General features: G+C 55.4%; 1 protein-coding gene across 2 annotated transcripts in view; it reads left to right on the top strand.

Moving 5' to 3' along the window:
• The window catches only part of Runx3 (RUNX family transcription factor 3), a 57,269-nt gene extending 41,345 nt beyond the window's left edge, over positions 1–15,924 (top strand). For both annotated transcript variants that reach the window (XM_057784683.1, XM_057784684.1), the window contains 3 exons: positions 2,277–2,381; positions 10,349–10,498; positions 14,658–15,924. In XM_057784683.1, the coding sequence (XP_057640666.1) occupies positions 2,277–2,381; positions 10,349–10,498; positions 14,658–15,190 (788 nt within the window). In that variant the 3' untranslated portion in view covers positions 15,191–15,924. The remainder of the gene's footprint in view (positions 1–2,276; positions 2,382–10,348; positions 10,499–14,657) is intronic.
• Positions 15,925–20,695: the final 4,771 nt, after the last annotated feature.

The raw sequence follows: 20,695 nt of genomic DNA, 5'->3' as shown, positions 1-20,695 counted from the left end.
GCCACTCCAAAGAAGCACAAATGCCTGGACTTGGGCTGCCCACGGGGAGTTCCTGAGCTTCTAACTCGGGTTGACAGTTAGATCCAGAGAAGCAAAGCAGGTCAAGGGGAAGTCGGGCTTGGGTATCTGTGGAGTTCCCCCCTTCACCCCAGTTTCATCTTAAACCGTAACAGTGCTGGCCTAGACCTTGGAGGGACATGTAAAGGCACAAAGCTCTGGACACAGTTCAGCATACAAAGTGACAGAATGACTAAGTTGCTTTAAAAAAAAATAGGCTTGCCCTTTGACATCCCCTCACCTTAGACCTTGCGGTGGGCCAGACAGAGTCTTCGCGGCAGAATACCTTGCAAATACACCTTCCTCTCTTTCCTGCCTGGGAAGATCTGTCTAACACCGAGAAAGAAAATGCAGGGTGAGAAAGGGCTGAATCTAGAAATCGGAGTGTGGTGGCCATCACCCAGACAGCCCAGAGCTATGAACAAGCATCAGATGGAGGGGCTGTCAAAGGTCCTCAAGCCCCAATGGGAAAGTCTCAAGGCTAGGAGGTGGTGATGTGTGCCAGATTCTGGTGATGGATAGTGACCAGACATAAAGTTTCAGTCTCAGTAATAAAGGAAAGAAAGACAAACAAAATCAAGAGCAATTCGAGATCTTCCATCACGATAGACACGAGCCAGTGGCACTCGGGTGACGTATGGCCTCACATCACTCATGATGAGGTATTTGTCCCCAACGAGCCAAGATTGGTCCTCACAAACTCATCCCCTGAAATGGCCTACTCGCTCGACACTTCTTGCGACTCTCTGGGAGGAAGGCAGAGATGCGGACAGAGATTTTGACACATGGAAGGTCACTTCCATTTTATTTTAAGTGGTAAAGATTTTAAAAAAAAAAAAAAACAGAAAAGTATTATTTTAAAAGATTTTTCCCCTCTCAGGAATTTTGAATGGAGATGTTGGAGCCAAACGTCTATCTAAAAATAGAACAGGGTTCTGGAAATAACAGTCATGTCTACAGCTCTCGGGTCGGTCCTCCTGGAGCTCTGGCTGCACACAGCAGCAAGAAATAATCAACGACATCAGGAGGTGAACCAATCAAAGTGGAGACTTCCACCAGGGGAATAGTTAGCAGCCATTAACAATTGAAGTTTATGGAGAACTTGTAATGCTGTCGCAGGGAAAGAAAACAAGACAGGACTAGAGAGGTTGCTCAGCGGTTAGAGCACTGGCTGGTCTTGCAGAGGACCTGGGTTCAAATCCCAGCACCTACATGATGGTTCACGACAGTCCGTAAATATGTTTCCCAAGGATCTGATACCCTGTTCTGGCCTCTGTGGGGGCCAGGTCACACACAGGGTGCATATACATACATACATACATACATACATACATACATACATACATACATGCAGGCAGAACACTCAGACAAATAAAATAAATAATTTTTTTTTTTTTTTGGTTTTTCGAGACAGGGTTTCTCTGTGGTTTTGGAGCCTGTCCTGGAACTAGCTCTTGTAGACCAGGCTGGTCTCTAACTCACAGAGATTCGCCTGCCTCTGCCTCCCAAGTGCTGGGATTAAAGGTGTGCGCCACCACCGCCCAGCCCTAAAATAAATAATTTTTAATTGAAAAAAAAAAGATAGGTCCCAGTACAGTACTTGGGAGGCAGATGCAGGAGGATCTTTGTGAGTTAGAGGCCAGCCTGGTCTACACATCAAGTTCCAAGACAGCCAGAGTTACATAAAGAAACCCTGTCTCAAAAATAAACAAAAGATAAAAAGGGGGGAAAAAAAGCTGTCGATTTTAGTGCTACAGCAACTGTGTAAATATGCGTGCCCACACCCAGGGGGTGGAAGAGAAAACCCCAAATGATGCTGGCCGTAATCTCCGCTAGTGGAACTGGGGGCGGGGTTTCTTCTTCTCTTCAAATATGTTTTGTGTTCTCGTTTTTTTCTATAAAGATCACTAACTATTTTCAGGAAAACACACACACACGTTTGTGATCTTTACCTCAAAACGGTATGAGTCCCTAAACAAAAAGATTATCAAAAAATATCGTCACACAGAAGGGAGAGAAGCCCGGAGGGCGGTGTATGGTAGGACACGGTGAGGGAGCACGCCTCCTGAGGCCTGGAATGCCGAGCCCACCAGCTTGAGCAGAACACCCCCTTCCCTCTCTTTGTGTTTAAAGTCAGGGACCATGGCAGCAGAATGCTGGTGGGAGACTGGGGGGCAGCGAACGTGTCTGGCATCAAACTCCTGCCTTGATTTCCCCAGGGAAAAGTTTCACGCTCACAATTACCGTGTTCACCAACCCTACCCAAGTGGCCACCTACCACCGAGCCATCAAGGTCACCGTGGATGGACCCCGGGAGCCCCGACGTAAGTGCAAAGGGTCCAGGGGAGAAGGGTGGCAGAGGTTGGACTGTAACTTTGTGTCCCGCTCAGAGCTGTCTTTAACTGGCTCAGCCCAGGCTCTGAAGGGTCAGCAAGGAGGCCAAGAGAGCAGAGCTCTCTAAGGAGGGCCTGGAAGAGGGATGGAACCATGGGGGTGCATTTGGGTGGGGATTAGGCCAGTTTTCTCTGCGTCTTAGTTGACTCTGCACTGATGAGGGATATAGGGGAACAGCCTCCCAGACTGAAGCTGCTCCCTTGTGCCATGAAGCCACCCGGCTTCTGAAACCACTGGATCTTCAGGGTCTAGCCACACTGAGCCCAGGATCCACAGAGATAAGAACAGGAGTGCACTTAGAGTTTGCAGTATATACTGAGCCCCGACTGCATCCAGGGAGTCTCTGTCCATCAGAGTCGGTATCTGCAGCGGGAGGTGGAATTTGCAGTTTCTTCAGGATCTCCTCATGAACCTGAGACAAAGGGTGTCCCTGTGCCAGGGAGGTGATGGCCCAGGCCTGATGGCTGGGTGTTCGTGGAGACCTTGACCTATGCCAGGGGGTTTCTGCTCCTGCCTCAGGCTTTGCCTCAGGCTGGTAGGGCTTGTAACAGGAGAGCAGGGTCCCGGGACCTCTGCTTAGGGCCCAGGAGACTCAAAAGAGTGTAGCTTGCATTCACACTGGTGAGTGCCGTTCAAGCCTTAGAGGCAAGCTTGACTTCCCTCAGGTAGCTCTTGGGAGGGGCCCAGAAATGGACCAGTGGCCTTCGGGAAGTCACCTCCTCCCATTCCCTAACTGTAGGTCTTGAGCCACTTCCAGCCTCATTTTTCTTGTCTGAAGAATGGGTTTGCACAAGCAGGCGACAGGAGACGGGCACTGAGCACCTTCTCTGTTAAGGGAGCTGATTTACCCTCCCCTTCCCCGTGAGCCTGCAGCTCAGTGTCAGCAGAGGGCTTTGGAGGATAGAAAGGCTTCATTCCCCCCTGTCTGGTCCTTCCCCCTGCACTCCTACCACACCATCAGCGGATAGCCCTCCTCCCTCAGGAGCAGCAGGGTAGCAGGGTAGCTGCCGGAGCCCCATTAAAGGGGCCATCACTCTGTATGTTCTCCCCACAGTGAGCTCAGCAAGAAGACGCAGCACTTAGGCCCACCAGTGGGTCTGGGAGTTAGGGGCAAGATGGAGAGGCCCCAAGTGTCCCCAGCGCCCCCTCTGTTCATCTGCTAGCCCAGTCTTCCTGAGGCCTGTGGAGGAGGATGTGGCTCAGCCTGCCCAGGGGGTCCTGTGAGTCCCCTGCCTACCTTCTCCTGGTTCCCCAACCCCACACCTTAGCTGTCCCTTTCTGTAATAAGGTGGCTGGGAGGGCGACAAAACAGGAAGAGGTAGCTGGGGTCAGAGGCTGGGATTGCTGTGTGGCCTTGAACACATATTATCCCTCTCTGGGCCTTCTTAATAGCTTGTTTTTGCCACAGAGCAGAGGGGAGTGGCCATTCACCAGGATACCCCATCCTCGGGACATACTTACTCCTGCCCATGGCCTACCTGACCCAGAAATCAGGTCTGCAGTACCTAGCTTCTAGTCTCAATATGTTTATCCTTCCTCTTTGCTGGACTCAGTTTCCCTATGTAGGAGAGTGAAAACCTCCACACATACACACACACACACACACACACACACACACACACAGCTGCCCACCACCAAGTGATCCTCTCTCACAGCCCCCTGCAGTCTTTGCATGAGCTAACCCTCTGCAACATCCCTCACCCTGGGGAGGTAGCACCACTGCCTGAGGTGACCACAGCATCTCCAGACTCCAAGTGGGTCTCCTGGAGGCCCAGGAGGTCCAGGTTGAGTGGGATTTAGAGGGATTTTGCAGTTCCTGACTTTTCAGTGTTGACCCACAGGAAATGTCACAACCCTCTGAGACCTGACCAGCCTCCTGGCTCTCAGATTTCTGTACTTTCCCCCTGGTCAGCTGGCTCCGGGACCCCCGTGAGGTCAGAGCCTCTGTGGGTAGGTGGGACTGGCCCCGAATCCAGGAGTCTGCATCCCTGAGGCCCAGCTGTGGTTTCTGTGGCCAGGTCGTTCCCCTCTGGTGCCTTGCAGAGCGTGCCCAGCCTGCAGCCGGGTGGCCAGCTGGGGCTGAGGCTGGCTCAGTGGCTTCCTGCCTGTGTGGCCTCGGTTTCTGATGCATCCCTCCCAGTCGCTGGGGACTGGTTCAAATGCAGGTTGCTGAAGTGGATTCAGCATCGGGATGGGAGGTGATGCAGGGCCTGACCACACTGGCGGTGACCACAGTTTGGGAACAACTAGCCTCCTCTGCCAGGCTCAGCAGGTGCTGGTACCTACAGTGCAGGGCCCAGCTTCCTCGCCTCCCAGAAGCTGGGGGCATGGCCTGGAAGTGTCTCTTCCCCTAAATGCACACAAAGCAATTCCCACAAATAGTTCCCCGGGCACCTGGCATCCATCCAGCACTGTTCCACGTGCAGGGGACACCACCCTAAACCCCACCTGCTGGTTCCCACCCTCCTGGGTCTCACATTCCAGAGGAGAGAAGGGGAAACAGGTTTTACAGTGACCATGGCCAAATCTGGTGTTGACTCTGCCTTCCTCTCCTGCACCCTCTTCCCCAACTCACGCCACTCCAGCTGCTGGTCTCTGCCAGGTGCAGTCCTGCCTCAGGGCCTTTGCACAGCTGCTTCCATGCCAGAGTTGTGCCTGCACACTGGTCTGCACGTTCCACTGTGCCAGGGCTCTTTTCTTGTGCTTGTCAGTCACTTGCCCCTGGTCCTGAGGATGCCCACACAAACATTCAGTCAGTCAGGAACAAGCTAAGTAAATAGGGTGTTCATTTCAGCAAAGCTGGGAGGAGGCCGGAGTGGGACGAGGGTGGGCAGTTGCAGGAAGTGGGTGGTGGTGGGGTCTCCTTGTGAGGTTCAGTCCTGAAGGAAGTGGACCAATAGCAGTGTGGCCTCTTAGGACCTGGTATGGGCAGGGAAAATGACCCAGTGTCACACGTGGGCCTTGGAAAAGACTGAAGCGTGGCATCATCCTGGGCTTCAGGTGTGGGGAAGCTGAGAGAAGGTCTAGAGAGACAGCCACACCTGGTCATTCAGTACCCCCGGCGCCCCAGAACCTGGGAACACCCACTAAAGTCTGGCAGATCCTTAAGAACCCGCCCAGCAGAAGAGAAAGGGTTAACCTCAGACCTCCCAGCTCCCCTAATCAGGCCCAGGCCTGGAAGCCCCAGTTGCAGCCCTGGGCGGGAGCTACCTCCCTGCCACTGGCCCTCCGCCAGGCGGCTTCCCTGCCCCGCCACCACTGGTTTTCATCTGCTCACAGGGGGCCAATTCACAGCAGACCACCCCAGGTCCGGCACCCGCCTGCCATCCCAGAGGCTGATCCGAGTCCGGTGTAAATCTCCCCACAGGCCGCAGAGCAAGCTCGGCAGCAGGCGCACAGTGGCTGCTGTGTGTGGGTTGCGGAGTAGCAGGCTGCAGGGCGGCTGTTGGGAAGCGCTGAGCCAGCGCAGGGCCTGGCGGCTGGGGCTCACCTTGTTCCTGGGGCCCTGCCCGACTTTGCCTCTCCCAGCATCCTACCTCCTGCCTCACTGAGGCCAGACATGGAGCTGGCCTCCTGCCAGCCCGAGCCCCACTCTCCTCTGTCAGAGGAACTCTGTGGGCTAGGCAGCTCATTCCAGGTTTTCTATCACCTTGTGACCTTGGCCTGGTGCCTTCGCCTTTTCCACTGTGAAGCTGGGGCTGGGGGTGGGGGCAAGGGAGCCTCCCAGAGGGCTGTGGCCTTGAAGTTGTATGTGTGGTCCACCAGGCATAGGAACCCCAGCCTCCTGCCCTGCCGGCTGGAGGCTAGGGCTAACCCTGGCGGATGCACCAGGAGTCTGGCAGGTGGAGGAACCCATGCTGGCCTGGTTGGGGACAGTAAGGGAGTCCCAGCTGGACTACATTGTGTGTCCCTGGGGAGTCTCCCTGTCCAGGGGCTTTGATCTGGGTCACCTGCCTGTGAGGTTGGATAATGGCTTGGCTCTGTAGCATGGGAGTTGGTGACCCAGGTGTGGGAGTCAGGTCAAAGTGGAGCTGACACCTCCGCCCGAAGATCAGAGCTGCCTACAGTGAGCCTGGGGCTACTGGCCCTGGGTTGGGCTAGCTGAGATCTGCCCTCCCACAAGTCAGGGGCCCTTCCCCAGTGCCCCCCCCCATGAGGACTCTGCTTTCACCTGGACTATCTACCCACCCCAGGGTAGGATGACAACCACTCTACAGATACGGAAACTGAGGCCCAGAGGAAAGCAACTTGGGCTGCGGTAGTTGTGTGACTGGCACTCGACCCTGAGTTTCAAAGCAAGGCAGAACCCGTCAGGGCTCCACTGAGACCCTGAGTCCTAGTTAGGATTTCTGTTGCTGTAATGTAACATCCCAGCCACAAGCAAGGGGTTATGGTTGATGTCATCTTCCAGCTCCCGGGTCACACTTCCTCACTGAGGGAAGTCAGGGCAGGAATTCAATGCAGGAACCTGAAAGCAGGAGCCGACTCAGAGGCAGCCGAGGAGCGCTGCTTCCTGGCTTGTTCCTCGGTGATGGGAGATGACAGAAACCCTTTCCTTCCCAAGATGCTTTTGGTCATAGTGCTTTATCTCAGAAACAGAAAAGTAACCGAGATGCCTGTCGTGTCCCTCCGCTCATGTCCCTCCCCACAGAGTGCAGTCTAGGCTGGGCCCTAACACCATGTCACACCCTGAGTTTCACAGCCTTGCCCCTTCCTGAGATGGGCTCCGGGGATAAGAGATGACCAGTTGTCTCCTGTGAGCTGTCAGCCTGTCAGTGGCTCCTCCCAGCCTTGCCATGTCCCACCTGTACCGTGGGGGCATGGCGGTTTTCCCTCGTGAGGCCACACAGGCCAGCGGCTGGTGTGCCTCCTAAGCCTGCTGTGGAGAAAGCTCCCTGGGCCCAACAGGCTCCAATTTCTTCTGCTCTTAACTGTTACGGGGCTGTTCACAGGGCTCTTAAGTTGGACCCAAAGGATAGGGAGCCTTTCCGGTAGAGGCTGTCATGCACTCAGGACAGAGGGTTTGAGAGAGGACAGGCCAGTAACAGCAGGAGGCCAGAGCTGTTCAGGGGCTGCCTCTCTTTCTAGTGGCAGCTTGAGGCCAGTATGATCAATGCTAACTTCTTGCGGTTTCAAGTTAGTAACTCTGCAAAGGAGGGGACTTAGGTGAACAGGCTGTGCAGTGGGTGTCGGGGGAGACAGTGACTGAGGCACAGAAGGGCAAGACCCAAGTGACTGAGGGAACCAGACAGCTCCATGCTCTCACTGTGGGAAAAGGAATGAAAGGGTTTTTCTGTGGTCCTCCTCCCCGGGCACAGGTCAGGCACTTCCGTTCAGTTCTGTTCCCAGCATGAGGGCCTCAGCCTCGCGGCTCTGAGACTTTCTGGCGCCCTAGCCACGTGGGGTCACCAGGCTCCCCTCTGCCTCTTCCCTGGCAGTGGCTTTAGTGCACTGCACAGCCACAGGAAGAAGTCCTGTGCCATCCTGTCTTCCAGGGAGCCTGCCCTGGGCAAGCCACTGGGTCCCAGCTGGCTGAGAAGCCTCAGTGTCCCCACTGACCCATGGGAGCTCCAAGGGGAAACAGTAGAGAAGGAACAAGGGGTCTTGAGTTAGGGATCTGGGCTGTCTTCTGGTCACCACCCTGGCCTTCCCTGTGGTCATTGTGATGGCGACACTGTAGCCCAAGGGGAGGGAAGTGTGATGGGTGAGACCCATGACGCACCTGTTTAGATCCGTCCTTGAACCCAGACTGTCCCCAAGCTCCCTCTCCTTCCGCTGGTCACAGGAGCAGTTGCAAACACACAGTTCACTGTGACTCAGAACCAGGGCCTTTGCTCACCAGTGACGACAATGGCAGGCCTGAGGTTTTGCACCAGCATTTGTGTGGCCCCACTGGCTGCCTTGGAGCTTGCGGTTGACTGAGACTCCCATTTCCTAGCACCCAAGCTGCCATCCAGCCAACCCACAACCTCCCATCTATCCGGTGGGCTTCCTGCCTTTTGAGATGTCTTGGAATTCATTGCCCCCAGCTCATCCACTCATCCCTGCCATCTCCAGTAGCCTCAGAGCTGGGTTCTGGCACTTCTACTGAGCCAGAAACCACATGGTGGCACCATGATGCCAGTCAGTCGTCCTCAGTGAGGCAGGAGCCTTCTGTCTAGTCCGCAGCCACCCACCTGTCTCATCACAGGCTTGCCCGGGCCCCCAGGCCGCCAGGCCCTGGAGTCTGCAGCACCAACTCCAGGTGCCTCAGGGCACGCTCTTCCTTTTCTAGAGCCTTGGGGTCGCGACAGCTGCTGCCCAGCATCCTGCTGGCCTCGGCTGGAGCCTTATGAGAGGACAGTGGGGTTCCCTGGCTATGGTGGCCTGCCTTCCTGGACCCCCTGCTCAGTTCCTGAGGCTCTCCCGAGTCCACTTGGACCTGTGGCAGGCATGTGTGGGAGCGCTGAGATCCCTGAGGCCCAGCACCTTTATGCTTCAGTTTCAAAGTTAGGAATCTTTTCACAGCCTCCTCAGGTCCCTCGTCCCAGCAGGGGTCAGCGGTCATTGCCAAAGCCCTGGACTCACTTGTCCAGCCTCGGGTAACAGTGAAAGACCCTCTCGTCCCACTCAGCTTTATGTCAGTCAAGAAAAGTCCGCGTCAGTCCAGACCAAAGATTCAGGCAAACTTCTCATGATAAACACCCTTCTTACACTTCCCTAGCTTAGGAAACCCCGCCATATTGCTGCGTGACCTCAGACAAGCCCCCATGCCTCTCTGAGCCATAGTCCCTGTTTGTACAGAGAAAGCCTGGGAGGCCGACTGAGCTAGTGGGTGGACAGTAGGCAGAGATGCCTGATGGGAGAAGAGCATCCAGTGATGTGGCTTCTTCTCGTCACATTCACGAGCTCTCTAGAGTGGCAGGGAGAACATTCGGAGAGGCTGGTCACTGCCCCCTCTTCACAGGTGAGAAAGGTGGGCTCCCGGGGATGTCACTCTAAGAGAAAGCGATAGAATAACACACCCAAGCTGAGGTCATTCTAGGGAGTTCCAAGGGAGTCTTTCTCCTCCATTTTCCCAAGCATATAACCCCCCAAAAAAGACTGAGAAGAGAAATTTGAGAGTTGGTGAGAACAGGCGCTTGCTATCAAGGGGCCTCGGTGGCCAGGGCTCACCTGACATTTTTATTTTAGGAACTCGGTGTGTTGTTTGAGAAAGGAAAGCTGGGTGATTGAGGAGTGTGTGTGGCACTAGGTGTCACCCCCAAGTGTCCCTCAGCCATCGACGGGTGCACAGCCAGCCTGTGACTCTGCAGAGGTGGCAGGGAGGACTGGCCGTCTCCTAAACGTGACACTCCACCAGGTGTTGTGGTCCCTTGGCCCTGCGTCTGGGCAGGGGCTGGAAGCCTGTGTACCCTCAACAACCATGCCCCTGCCCTCCATCCTGAAGCCCTGAGGGGAAGCAGGTTTGAGGGTGGTTAGGTCAGCCAGAACTAAGTGGTCAGCACTCCCTTCCACGACCTCATGGCCTCACAGGGGTGTGTAATATATGGGGATATGCATGGTTGATATGAGGGGAGTATCGCACCTTCTCCTGACTCCTTGGCAACGTGCCTGCCCAAGCCATTCTTCTAGGCCTGTTGCTGCCTCGGTATCCTTTTCTGTCAGACCATGCTGGGGAGGTTTAGGTGGTTCAGAGTTTACCACCACAGCATGCTGGCCCAGTCAGAGCTCCCGGGGGTGATGTAAAAATAACCATTCTGATGTGAGATCAGACAGCCTGATGAGGGAAGTAGCCACAATCTCTGTTTTGTTCAGAAAATCAGAGAGTTCCACAGAGGCCCAGATTAGACTCCAGGGAGAAGTTCCCAACAGGGCAAGGCATTGCAGTGGCTAATGGGCTCCCCGTGCTCCACAGGGCACCGGCAGAAGATAGAAGATCAGACCAAGGCCTTCCCCGACCGCTTCGGAGACCTGCGCATGCGTGTAACGCCCAGCACCCCCAGCCCCCGGAGCTCACTCAGCACCACGAGCCATTTCAGCAGTCAAGCCCAGACCCCAATCCAAGGTACAGAACAGCAGAGCTCTGTGGGGATCAGGCCGGGCTGTGGAAAGGGAGCCAGGATGTGAAGTCCTCGGGGAAGATGGCTCCCCACCGTTTCTCGGTGGACAGCTGGGGCAGTTTGCAGTTTGTGCGACCAGGTGTCTGGTCCTGGGATGAGCATGAGATGTGACCATTCCTCCCTCTGAAACTCACTATTCCCCAGAGACATGAGGGTAATCCCGTGGTGGGTATAGAGCCATAGCCACCGGGTCCCCACTTTTAGCACACTCCCACTACCTCAGCCTTCTCGTGGTGAGGGGAGATACCGTGGGGGATATCTCATTTTCTTCTTCCCTTGAGACAGGGCTTCTTTGTATAGCCCTGGCTATCCAGAACTACCTCTGTAGACCAGGCTGGCCTCGAACTCACAGGGATCCGTCTGCCTCTGCCTCCCGGGTGATGGTATTAAAGGTGTGTGCCACCGCCACCACCCAGCAGGTTGGGGATATCTCTTCCTGGCACTGGGTGCTATTCACACCTGAAACTGTGGCATTGGGTGCCAGCACCGCCTCGCCCGGTCTCTCCACCTGTGGTCACACGAATAGAGAACATTAGGACTGGGCTCTGTCCCCACGGCCTCGCTGAGGCGGCTAGGCCGCAAGCAGATCTCCCTGAGGTCTGTCAGTCCAAGTCAGGTGTTCGGCCAGCCCCGCGGCAGGCATTGGACTTCTGCTAGGAGTCAGAGAGGAGGTTAAATGTAGCTGGCTGGGGCAGGCCTGAGAGCTGGCTGCTGCCCTGTGCGGTACCTGTCCCTTCAGCTCACCAGCATTGGCTCAGGGGCAATGTGGCAGATGAGTGAGTTGAAACTGAAGGGTTGTGCCACCCTTGGGCCATGTAGCCTTCTGGTGACCAAGTTCAATGTCTCCCTTGGCCTGTCTCTAGGTTAGGACTTCTGAGGGTCTGAGAAGGGACTGACCATGCGGGCCAAAGTGGGCTGCGTGCTGGCTCCTCTCTGCCCTACCTTTTGCCCTTCTCCACGTTGGTCCTTCCATGAGGACATTAACCATGTGTCCTAGGCATGAGACAGTATCAGGGGCGTGGCACCATCCCTCGATGTGCCAGAAAGCTGGCTCAAGGTAAGGAAAGGCCTTACCCCCAGCTTGCCTAAGCCCATGGGCTTGTGATTTTGAGATTCAGCTCTTGAGCCCTGGGCCTTTGAGGTTCATTTCTGGCCTCAGTAAGTGCCCTGCCTCTACCCCATGCCCAGCCCTGTCCAGGAGTTTGTCCTTGCCCCAGCTCCACAGGCCAGCACCTACAGGGTCTGGCCTGGAAGAGATGGATAGAGTCCAGCCAGGAACACCCCGAGTCAATAGTGCTGGACAGTGCTTCCTGTCCACCAGTTCCTGTGAGGGAAGAGCATATGGCTGCCCCGCCACAGGGAGAGGGTATGGTCTTTGGACTCTGTGCTCCCTGGAGCCAGACTCAGCCTCTCAATAGCCCTGGACCTCACCCAGCCAGTGTGGCATGGAGGGCCAGTCCTTCTCTTGCTGCATCCTGATAGAGGACTCCTCAGCCCCATGTTAGCTCTGCTGGCCTTTTGGGGTTCAGGAGAGGGTCCTGGATACCCACCACAGGAAAGAAGCATAGATTTCATTATCAGGTTCACCTGAGCAGTTCTAGCTCCGCGTGCATTGGCTGTGTGATCTTGGGCCAGTCACCTAACTTCTCTGAGCCTTAGTGTGCTCATCCATAAAGTGAAAAGTGGCCTCCATCAGAGTGGCTTTGGCAGGCTCAGATTTGAAGAGTCACACTCTCTGGTCCTCCGTCCTGGTGGGACTAGGTCCCAGAAGTCCTCCAGGATACCTCACCACTTTCCTTGGTGCGGGTTAATTGCTTTGACCCCTAGCTTTAGTTACTGCAGGCAATGTCAAGATGGGGGAGGGGGAAGATTGTTGCAGATGCCCACAGCGGGGGCTTCTCACAGCTCAAAGGGCTCATTCAGCTGCACACAGCAGCTGGGGCAATTTGGAGAAAATGAACCTTTCCTCCCGCTGCTAGGGTAGCTGTCTGACAGTGGTCCCAGCAGCTCAGATTTCCTGGGGCTGTGAGGCTGAGGCTGAGGATCTGAGGGGGTACCTAGGGCAGGTACTTCCCCACCACTCTGGAGGAGAAGTGGGAGCAACAAGGAGAGAGGAAGGAGGGGTCAGTGGCCTCTCCATGCATCCCAGTCCCTCTGATGCAGGGTCGTGGTCCCACTGTCCCATCACAAGTCTTGTTCGGTCTGCTTGGAGGAGTGAGGTCCCTGAGAGCGGGCGTCAGTGTCCGGTGTCCTTTCATCTTAGAATGTCCCCTCCACAGGACTCCAGCATGTAGATGGCCATCAGGCACCTCCCTCCCAGACCTCAAGGCAGACTAAGCAGCCAGAGAGCCTTCGGTTTTCATGTCAGAAAGCCTCAGCTGCCTGACCCTTGTCCAGTCTCCCCACCTGGAGCCAGGGGTAGCCCTCTGTGATGCTCCACAGCTGGAGACGCTGATACACGGAAACCCAAGGGGTAGCAGATACCTGAGGTCACCTAACGCCTTTGGCAGACCCCAGGAAGCAGGAGCCCTTGAGCCTGCATCTCCAGACACAGCTGGTCATTCATGGTCAGGGGACCCACCCAGATCCTGCTGACCCAGAGATAGGCCTCCCCTGGTCTTCCATCCATGATGAAGGATGCAACGGGCTGAGGCTTGGCAGGCCAAGGTTCTGGGGAATGTTCCCTGTCAGGGTATGAAGAGGGTCCCAGGTCAGGGTTTCACCTTATCCGGGACCCAAACCAGCCACTTCTGGGTACCCACAGCAAGAGGTGTGACGGCGGCTGCCACAAGCAGAGAGAGCACAGGCTGCTGGACCTGGCTCAGTTCTCGGAGTTTTAAGTGGATTAACAAATTTGATCCAGGTCCTCAGGAAATTGATGCGCAGAGAGGTTAAGTGATTTGACAGAGGACACACAGGGAATGAAAATCAAAGCCAGGAAGAGTGGACGGCTTCAGAGGCCCCCATGAAAAGTCCTGCTGCCTCTACAAAGAGGCAGTGCCCAGCATGCAGTGTTGGGGCTCGGGACAGTGTGCTGTGTGACCTGCATGCCTCTCCCTTGCTGGGTCCCTGTCTTCCCACCAGTGGCGTTAGGTTTGTTCCCAAAGCCCATGGGAATGCTGGGATCCGGGACCTGTAGTGATTATAGAAGTAGGTATACAGTCGCCACATCCCCTCTTAGAGCCTACTGAGAAATCCAGACCCCTGGCATTGCTGTGCCGGCTCTGACTGCATACTAACCAGGCTGGGGTCTGGACCCGCAAGTGTTTCTCTTTTCTGCGGAGGTGGTGAGGGTTTCATGTGTACAGTTGTGTGACTAACAGGTAGCTTCAGCCTGCAGGGCAGACTTAGAAGACATAGACTCAGGAAGTGGGGATGAGGACCAGCAGAGCCCACCCCCCCCAACCAGGACCCCAATCTACAGGTGTGCCCATCCAGAGGGCACGGGGATGCCTGTGTGCTGCTGCCCAGGCTCTGTTACTTAGCCCATGGCTGCTCTCAAGATCAGAAGTGATATGTCTGTCTCACTGTCCTGCTGAGAACTGTCCTGACGTTCATCTGATGCCTTGACCCTCTTGACTGTGCAGTTTACAGGCAGGAGCCGTTTATCATACATGCATACATACATACATGCATGCATACATACATACATGCATGTGCGCGCACACACAGTGGCCCCAACGGAGAAGAGACCTTCTGGAGCATTCCGGCACTTTCTGTGCATGAGGGGGACAATCAGTCTTTCTCTGTCTCTGCCTTGGCTTCCTCCTCTTTCAGCTTCCGGTCTCACTGGTCCCTGGAGACCCTGTTCACACTCTTGGTCTTGCCAGCTCTCCAGAGTGAGCTTGTGGGGAGCCCTATCTAGTGCGTGACCTAGCGGGCTGGGAAGGACACATAGGGCGAAGAAGGGCTGTCCCCCTTGGTCCCCTCTGCTTTGGCCTAGAGGTCCACTCCCCTAGATCTGCCACAAGAGGTCCCAGAGCAGGGTCCTGCACAGCCCAGCCCAGGCAGAGGAAAGGGTCCCCAGGAGGGTTACCCCACAGTGGCAGAGGACCCACGGTGTTCCTGGCCTGCGAACCTGACACCCCCTCTTGCTGTCCCCAGGCTCCTCAGACCTGAACCCCTTCTCGGACCCACGCCAGTTTGACCGCTCATTCTCTACGCTGCAAAGCCTCACGGAGAGCCGCTTCCCGGATCCCAGGATGCACTACCCCGGCGCCATGTCTGCCGCCTTCCCCTACAGCGCCACGCCGTCGGGCACCAGCCTGGGCAGCCTGAGCGTGGCGGGCATGCCGGCCAGCAGCCGCTTCCACCACACCTACCTCCCGCCGCCCTACCCCGGGGCCCCGCAGAGCCAGAGCGGGCCCTTCCAGGCCAACCCCGCGCCCTACCACCTCTTCTACGGCGCCTCCTCCGGCTCCTACCAGTTCTCCATGGCGGCTGCGGGCGGTGGCGAGCGCTCGCCCACCCGCATGCTGACCTCCTGCCCCAGCGGCGCCTCGGTGTCCGCGGGCAACCTCATGAACCCCAGCCTGGGCCAGGCTGATGGCGTGGAGGCCGATGGCAGCCACAGCAACTCGCCCACGGCCCTGAGCACGCCGGGCCGTATAGACGAGGCCGTGTGGCGGCCCTACTGAGCACCCTGGGGACTCGCGGGCCACCCGGAGCGGCCCTCCAGCTTCAGGCTACAGGAAGAAACAGACTTTGGCCTGGTCCCAGGGGCCAGAGCTATGAATGGCTCCCAGAGCTCTGTCCAGCAACAAGTTTGAACAGAGAATGTGGGGACATCCCCCAGGACACTGCCCCAACCCAGACCCATCTCTTTTGTCTGCAGCCATGCCTAGGATTATCTCCTGAGTCAGAGGCTACCCCTGCCCATGTGGAAGGAAGCCTTTGCTGGCAAGAGAAGCCCAGGCTCGGAGATATCCAAACTTCCTCTCTCTCACCCTTCACCCGGGGACCAACCCTCACTCTGCATCCGTACCCATCAAGTCAACTGGAAACCCCAACCCCTGAGATGAAGGACCCAGGACACACCCCCACAATCCCAGTCTTGACTTCCTCCATTACCCTAGGCAAGCGATCCTTGGCCAGTTCTAGCTTCCCCAAAGATATCAGGCTCCAGAGCAGACCCATCCCTGGTGACAGGTCCCTAAAGTGAGGATGGCCTCAACACCTCCAAGCACATTCCAGCCTGAAGGGACAGCGTGGTTCTCAGGGGCAGAGAGGTCGGAGCAGAAAGGCTTACCATGGGAAGCAATGGGATGACCAGCATCCCTGCTCAGTAGGCTCCCTCGGTCCAGCCAAACTGTGTCCCAGGCCTTAACTCCCAACCCGCAGCCCTGCTCCCTACATGTTTATACCTAGAAGAAAACAGCCTAGAAGCCAAAGAAAAAGTGGCTTCGTCACGCATCTTAAAGTCTGAGAGCTGAGGTACTGTGTATCTGAAAGCCCCGCCTCTACTGGTGTGATGTCAGCAGGATCCTGCCACTCTGGACCCCACATTCCTCATAGGAGGGCACCAGGGGCTCCAGGAGACCTTTTGGGGTCTCTGCTGAGGTGTGCAATGGCAGATCAGTGTCCAAGCAGAGGTCAGATGGGAAGTTAGATCTTGGCCTAGGGCTTGAGTCATGGGGACTGTGGGAGACTGTCAGTGGGCTAGCTTAGAAGGCTTTACCAGAGCTGCTCCACAAACTGAGTGAGCCACGTCCTGTGTGGCCTTGGAGCTCTCCTCTAAAAGGCTCCTTAGTGACGGTCTCTGGTCTCTGTGGTAGTGCTTAGCCTTCCCCCACCTCTAAGCACTCCGGCAGGTCAGAGGGTCCTGACAATCCCGTGCAGACACCTCTTGTTTGTTACAGTTTCTTTTGTCCTGCCCTGCTGGGGGGCAGGACCAAAACATTTTCTATCTCTTGGAAGTAGCTGAGTTAGCCTTCCAGCTCCTGAACCCAGAGGGGCCTCCTCACCTCTTCTCAGGAAGCAGCTATAGCCCAATGCCCTCCTACCTGCCATGGCGTAGGCTGGCCCAGGCTACCAAGGAAGACACCTCCAGGGTCCTAGCACCTAACACTGTGCAAACCACCCCAGACAACTGCCCTTCCTGATACCCAAATGCAGGTGGAGATGGGAAATCAAACACACACACACACACACACGCCATTACTTCTCTTTCCCATCTCTGATTAACAGTGACGGTTCAGTCTGTTGTTGGTCCTACGATCAGTACAGGCAGCGGGGTCTGGTAAAAATGGGTCCTTACTCACAAGGCTGCTTTAAAGTGCTACCTGGAAGCACTGGCTAGAAGCACAAGGAGGCTGAAGGGATTGATACAATGTCACTGTAAGTGTGCAGGTGGGTGCTGATCCTTGGTGACATTGTTTCCCTGAAGTACCCTACCTGCTGTGAGCAGGTCTTCCTGAAGCGGGCTCAGAGTCCAGGGGGAGGGGAGGGCCTGCTTTGCACTATAGGCTGCTTTGGTGTGTTTGTTGTTTTGGTTTTTTTTAAATGCACAATTCGCTTGTACAGTCAACTGCCCATCTTGGGTACTATTTAACTGTAAAATGAAAATTGTATTTGTTACAATAATATAACAGATGCCTTGAAGGACCTGTGTCGGTCTTCTAGAGCTGTGACGGTGGGTGGGGCCTCCTGCTCTTACAGGGCATGGGTGAGCTGGCTGTGTGGGAGATACCCCCGTGCTGGGAAGTCCTCCATCCTGCTCCAGAGACCTGGCCCAAGGACCTCTGAAAGGCCACCCTTCTGGCTGGGCTAGCACCTCATAACATCAGATAGACCCTCAAGATTACACTAACCTGTTTTCCCTCTGCTGGCCATGTCAATCACACAATGATGTTCCTGCACGGTCCTGTCTGACACAGATCAGATTTGAGGAGGGACAGGTTGAAGGGGCAGCCAGACACCCCGGTGTGGAACCTTCTGAGTGGGGTACCCTGGAACGGGTGTGGCAGAGGCCCCTCAGGAGTAAGAACCCCTCTTAGGTGAAGACCTTTCCAGAGTGAGGGGCTCTAGGAAATAAGGATCCCTTTGGGGAGCCCCTCTGAAGTAGGTGTCCCTCACCCCCGCCAGGGTAGGCTTGCTGGGACACAGGGCGGCAAAGCAGTCATTTGGAGATGAGGTAGCTGAGTAAGAAAGAGCTGTCATGAGTCCCATGGCTCCCTGAAGCTGGTGGTTGCCAAGCTGAGACCACACCCTGAAAACAGAGGCCGTGGATGACAGTGGGGACCTAGCCTGATAATCCCTTTTTACCCTTCCATCAGGGAGGTTCAGAACCCCACCCCAGCCTGTGCCTGACCAGATGGGACAGACAGAGATTTTCGTCAGACTGCCAAAGTGCTGTGGTGCCCACCTCAAAGTTCTGAGGTCCTGCCCTGTTGTGTTAGCCTGCCTAAGATCAGCCCCCAACAGGAATCTCCTGTTTTTCTACACAGCAGCAGCTCTGCCCACAGAATTCTGACCACCACTACCATAGAACCTGCCCCCAGGTTCACCCTGAGTGGGTCCCCCAGCAGGGCCTCTCCTTGGGTTAGAAGCAACAGCAACATCAGCACAGTTCCACATTCTTTTAATTGGTTTATCTGAGGGTGGACCTGTAAGGTGGCCCCTACAATTTAACAAAAGCTCTGACTTTATCTCCTGTCAACTGCACCCTGCGTGTCAAAAGGTAACAGACCAAGAGAAGTCCTGGCCTAGCTAGAGGCAGGTCCTGAGGAAGCCCCGCCCGCCGTTACCGCAGTTACCTCTGTGGCCTGTGGGTGGCAGCAGGAGTGGCAGAGAGAAAGCAGCACCCCCCATCCAGTCCCTCCCTACCCACCCCAAACCCCCGCTTTGGAGAGAAATATGGACTGATGTTTAGGAAGAACTCCTCAGCCTCAGGAGAGTCGCTCTTGCCCTGCCCGGAAACTCGCCCCGCAGTGGTAGTGACAGCAGCAGCTTCCTGTCTCTGCCCTTCAGAGCCACTCTCCTGGTCACATGTCTCGTATGTTAGCACAGTTGTAGACCCTGAGCTCCCAGGTCCCACCGGAAGACAGGGACTAGGGGAGAACTGACTTCTGGGAGGGAAGGCTCCTCGGCTCAGCAGCCCCAGCCAGGCTCGGTCACTTTCCAGAATCAAAGGATACCACCAGGCAAGGAGGCCAGTCTGCTGCCAGTCTGGAAGCCCCGAGGTCCTCCTGTCTCATCTGAAGAGTTGAGGAATCCACTGACTTAATGATCTGTGACTGGCTTAGTGGCTGACTAAGAGGCAGTTCCCAGAAAGGACCTAAGCCTGTGACATCAGGCCTGGGATGGCTTTGACTCTTGTCCTGAGAAGCGCCCATCTTGTCTGGGCCACAGGAAACAAATCTGGGCTGCCATGTGACATGGGGACAGGACCTGACACAGATCCAGATCTGCCTCCCTTCTTAACCAGTACCCTTCCCTGCCCCCGGCCTGCATGGCCACAAGCCTTCAGACCCCCAGCACGGCCCGGGAAGGAGCAGTTCTCCACCGCACCCCACATCCCAGCTAAGAGCACTTCAGTGGCTCTGTTCATCTCAGGGTCATAAATGAAACGAGCTGTCAGAAGAGCTGAGTGTAAGAACAAGCCTCCCTGGCAGGAACCCAGACCTCCCCTAACTCCTACCCATGGGGGCTGTACAGAGTGAGGGCCCGTATCCCCCCAATATCCGCCGCTACACCTGTGTGGTCCTGGCCAGGGAAGTCTGGGAAGCCGGATTCCAAGCTTCCTATTTTTAGTTTGCGACCAAGAGTGGGCTGTTTGTTCTATATTTATATCCAGCACAGAGGGCCTGCAGGGCTGGTCAGAATGCGGAGGGGTGGGTGGCCCTGCTGGTGATGCCACCTCCCCGCTGTGCCCCAATGCTGGAAATGGCCAAGACTCCTCAGTGTTAATGGGTGGCTGCCTCTGGCCACATAACCTGCTCTACTCCTGGGGACAGTCTCTTCAAGGCTTTGGCCACCGCTCACTCAGTCACTCCCCAAGTGCCATCTGCAGATGAGCAAGTTTCGGGACAGATGGGGGACAGCAGGTCAGAACAAGCACACGGGCTCCTTGGAGGAGGCATCTCTCCCCCTCAGACAAGATGGAAAGACGAGTAGAACATAGGGCAGGCAGGACAGCCTTCTCCAACCATAGATAGCTGGAGAGGGGGCTGAGGATGGGGGGCTGGCCTTCATCATGGGGCCCTGGGGAGCCGAAATAAGAGATGGGGGGAGTGGGATAAACAATGGTCTGAGCACAGGAAGCAGAAGCTGTGGGCATCGGAGCAGGAAGAGCTAGACAATGTCGTGGGTACCTCTAGCTCTGAGGTCACAAGAAGGGCTCCATGTCCGAACCATTGTCGAGTTTTGGGCAAGCTAGCGTTGTGCAGTCCTGGATGTCCTGGAACTTGCTATGTAGATCAGGCTGGCCTCGAACTCACAGAGATCCGCCTGCCTCTGCCTCTGCCTCCAGAATGCTTGGATCAAAGGCATGCACCACCATGCCTGGCCAGGGTGAATGGTGATTAACAGAATCGCTGGAACAAAGTCTTAGGAGCAGTCATTGCTACCACTCAGCTCCTCGGGATTTTCCCATCTCCGTCTTGGTTTCCTCATCTCAGGCCTCTGACCTCGGCCAAGGTCCTGTTGATCTCAGTCTGGTCCAGCCATCCACTCCCTTCTGGAGTCTGAGGATGTGGAGACTATGAGAGAGAAGCCCCAGGTTCCTGTGTTTATGTATTACATCTTAAATACATTTTTTAAAAGAGATGGGGTCTCTTGTAGCCCAGCCTGCCTTTGAACTTCTGATCCTCTTTCTGCCTCCCAAATTCTGAGATAACAGGTATAAGCTAAGTAATGCTTCTTAAAGTGACATTAGATAATTCTTGATTATGAAAGGAAAAAAGAGAGGAATACAGAGTCCTAAAAGGAACATGAGAAAATTTACTGGCAATTTCAGTCTCTCCAAAAGTGACTAGTGTGAGCATTTTGAGTTTTCCCATATTCAGACCTTTGTCTTTTATTAACTGTATCATTGCTTTATAGAAAGAAACATCTTTCTAGTCATTTTCACTGTGCATAGTTTATCAAATTTGTTTGCTTGCTTTTTCTTTTTTCTTTTTTTTTTCTTTTTTCTTTTCTTTTCA

Source organism: Chionomys nivalis, chromosome 11, assembly GCF_950005125.1.
Source record: "Chionomys nivalis chromosome 11, mChiNiv1.1, whole genome shotgun sequence".
In the NCBI taxonomy this organism is placed as follows: domain Eukaryota; kingdom Metazoa; phylum Chordata; class Mammalia; order Rodentia; family Cricetidae; genus Chionomys; species Chionomys nivalis.
Note: the sequence above shows the minus strand (reverse complement) of the source record. Positions and strands in the feature narration are given on the sequence as shown.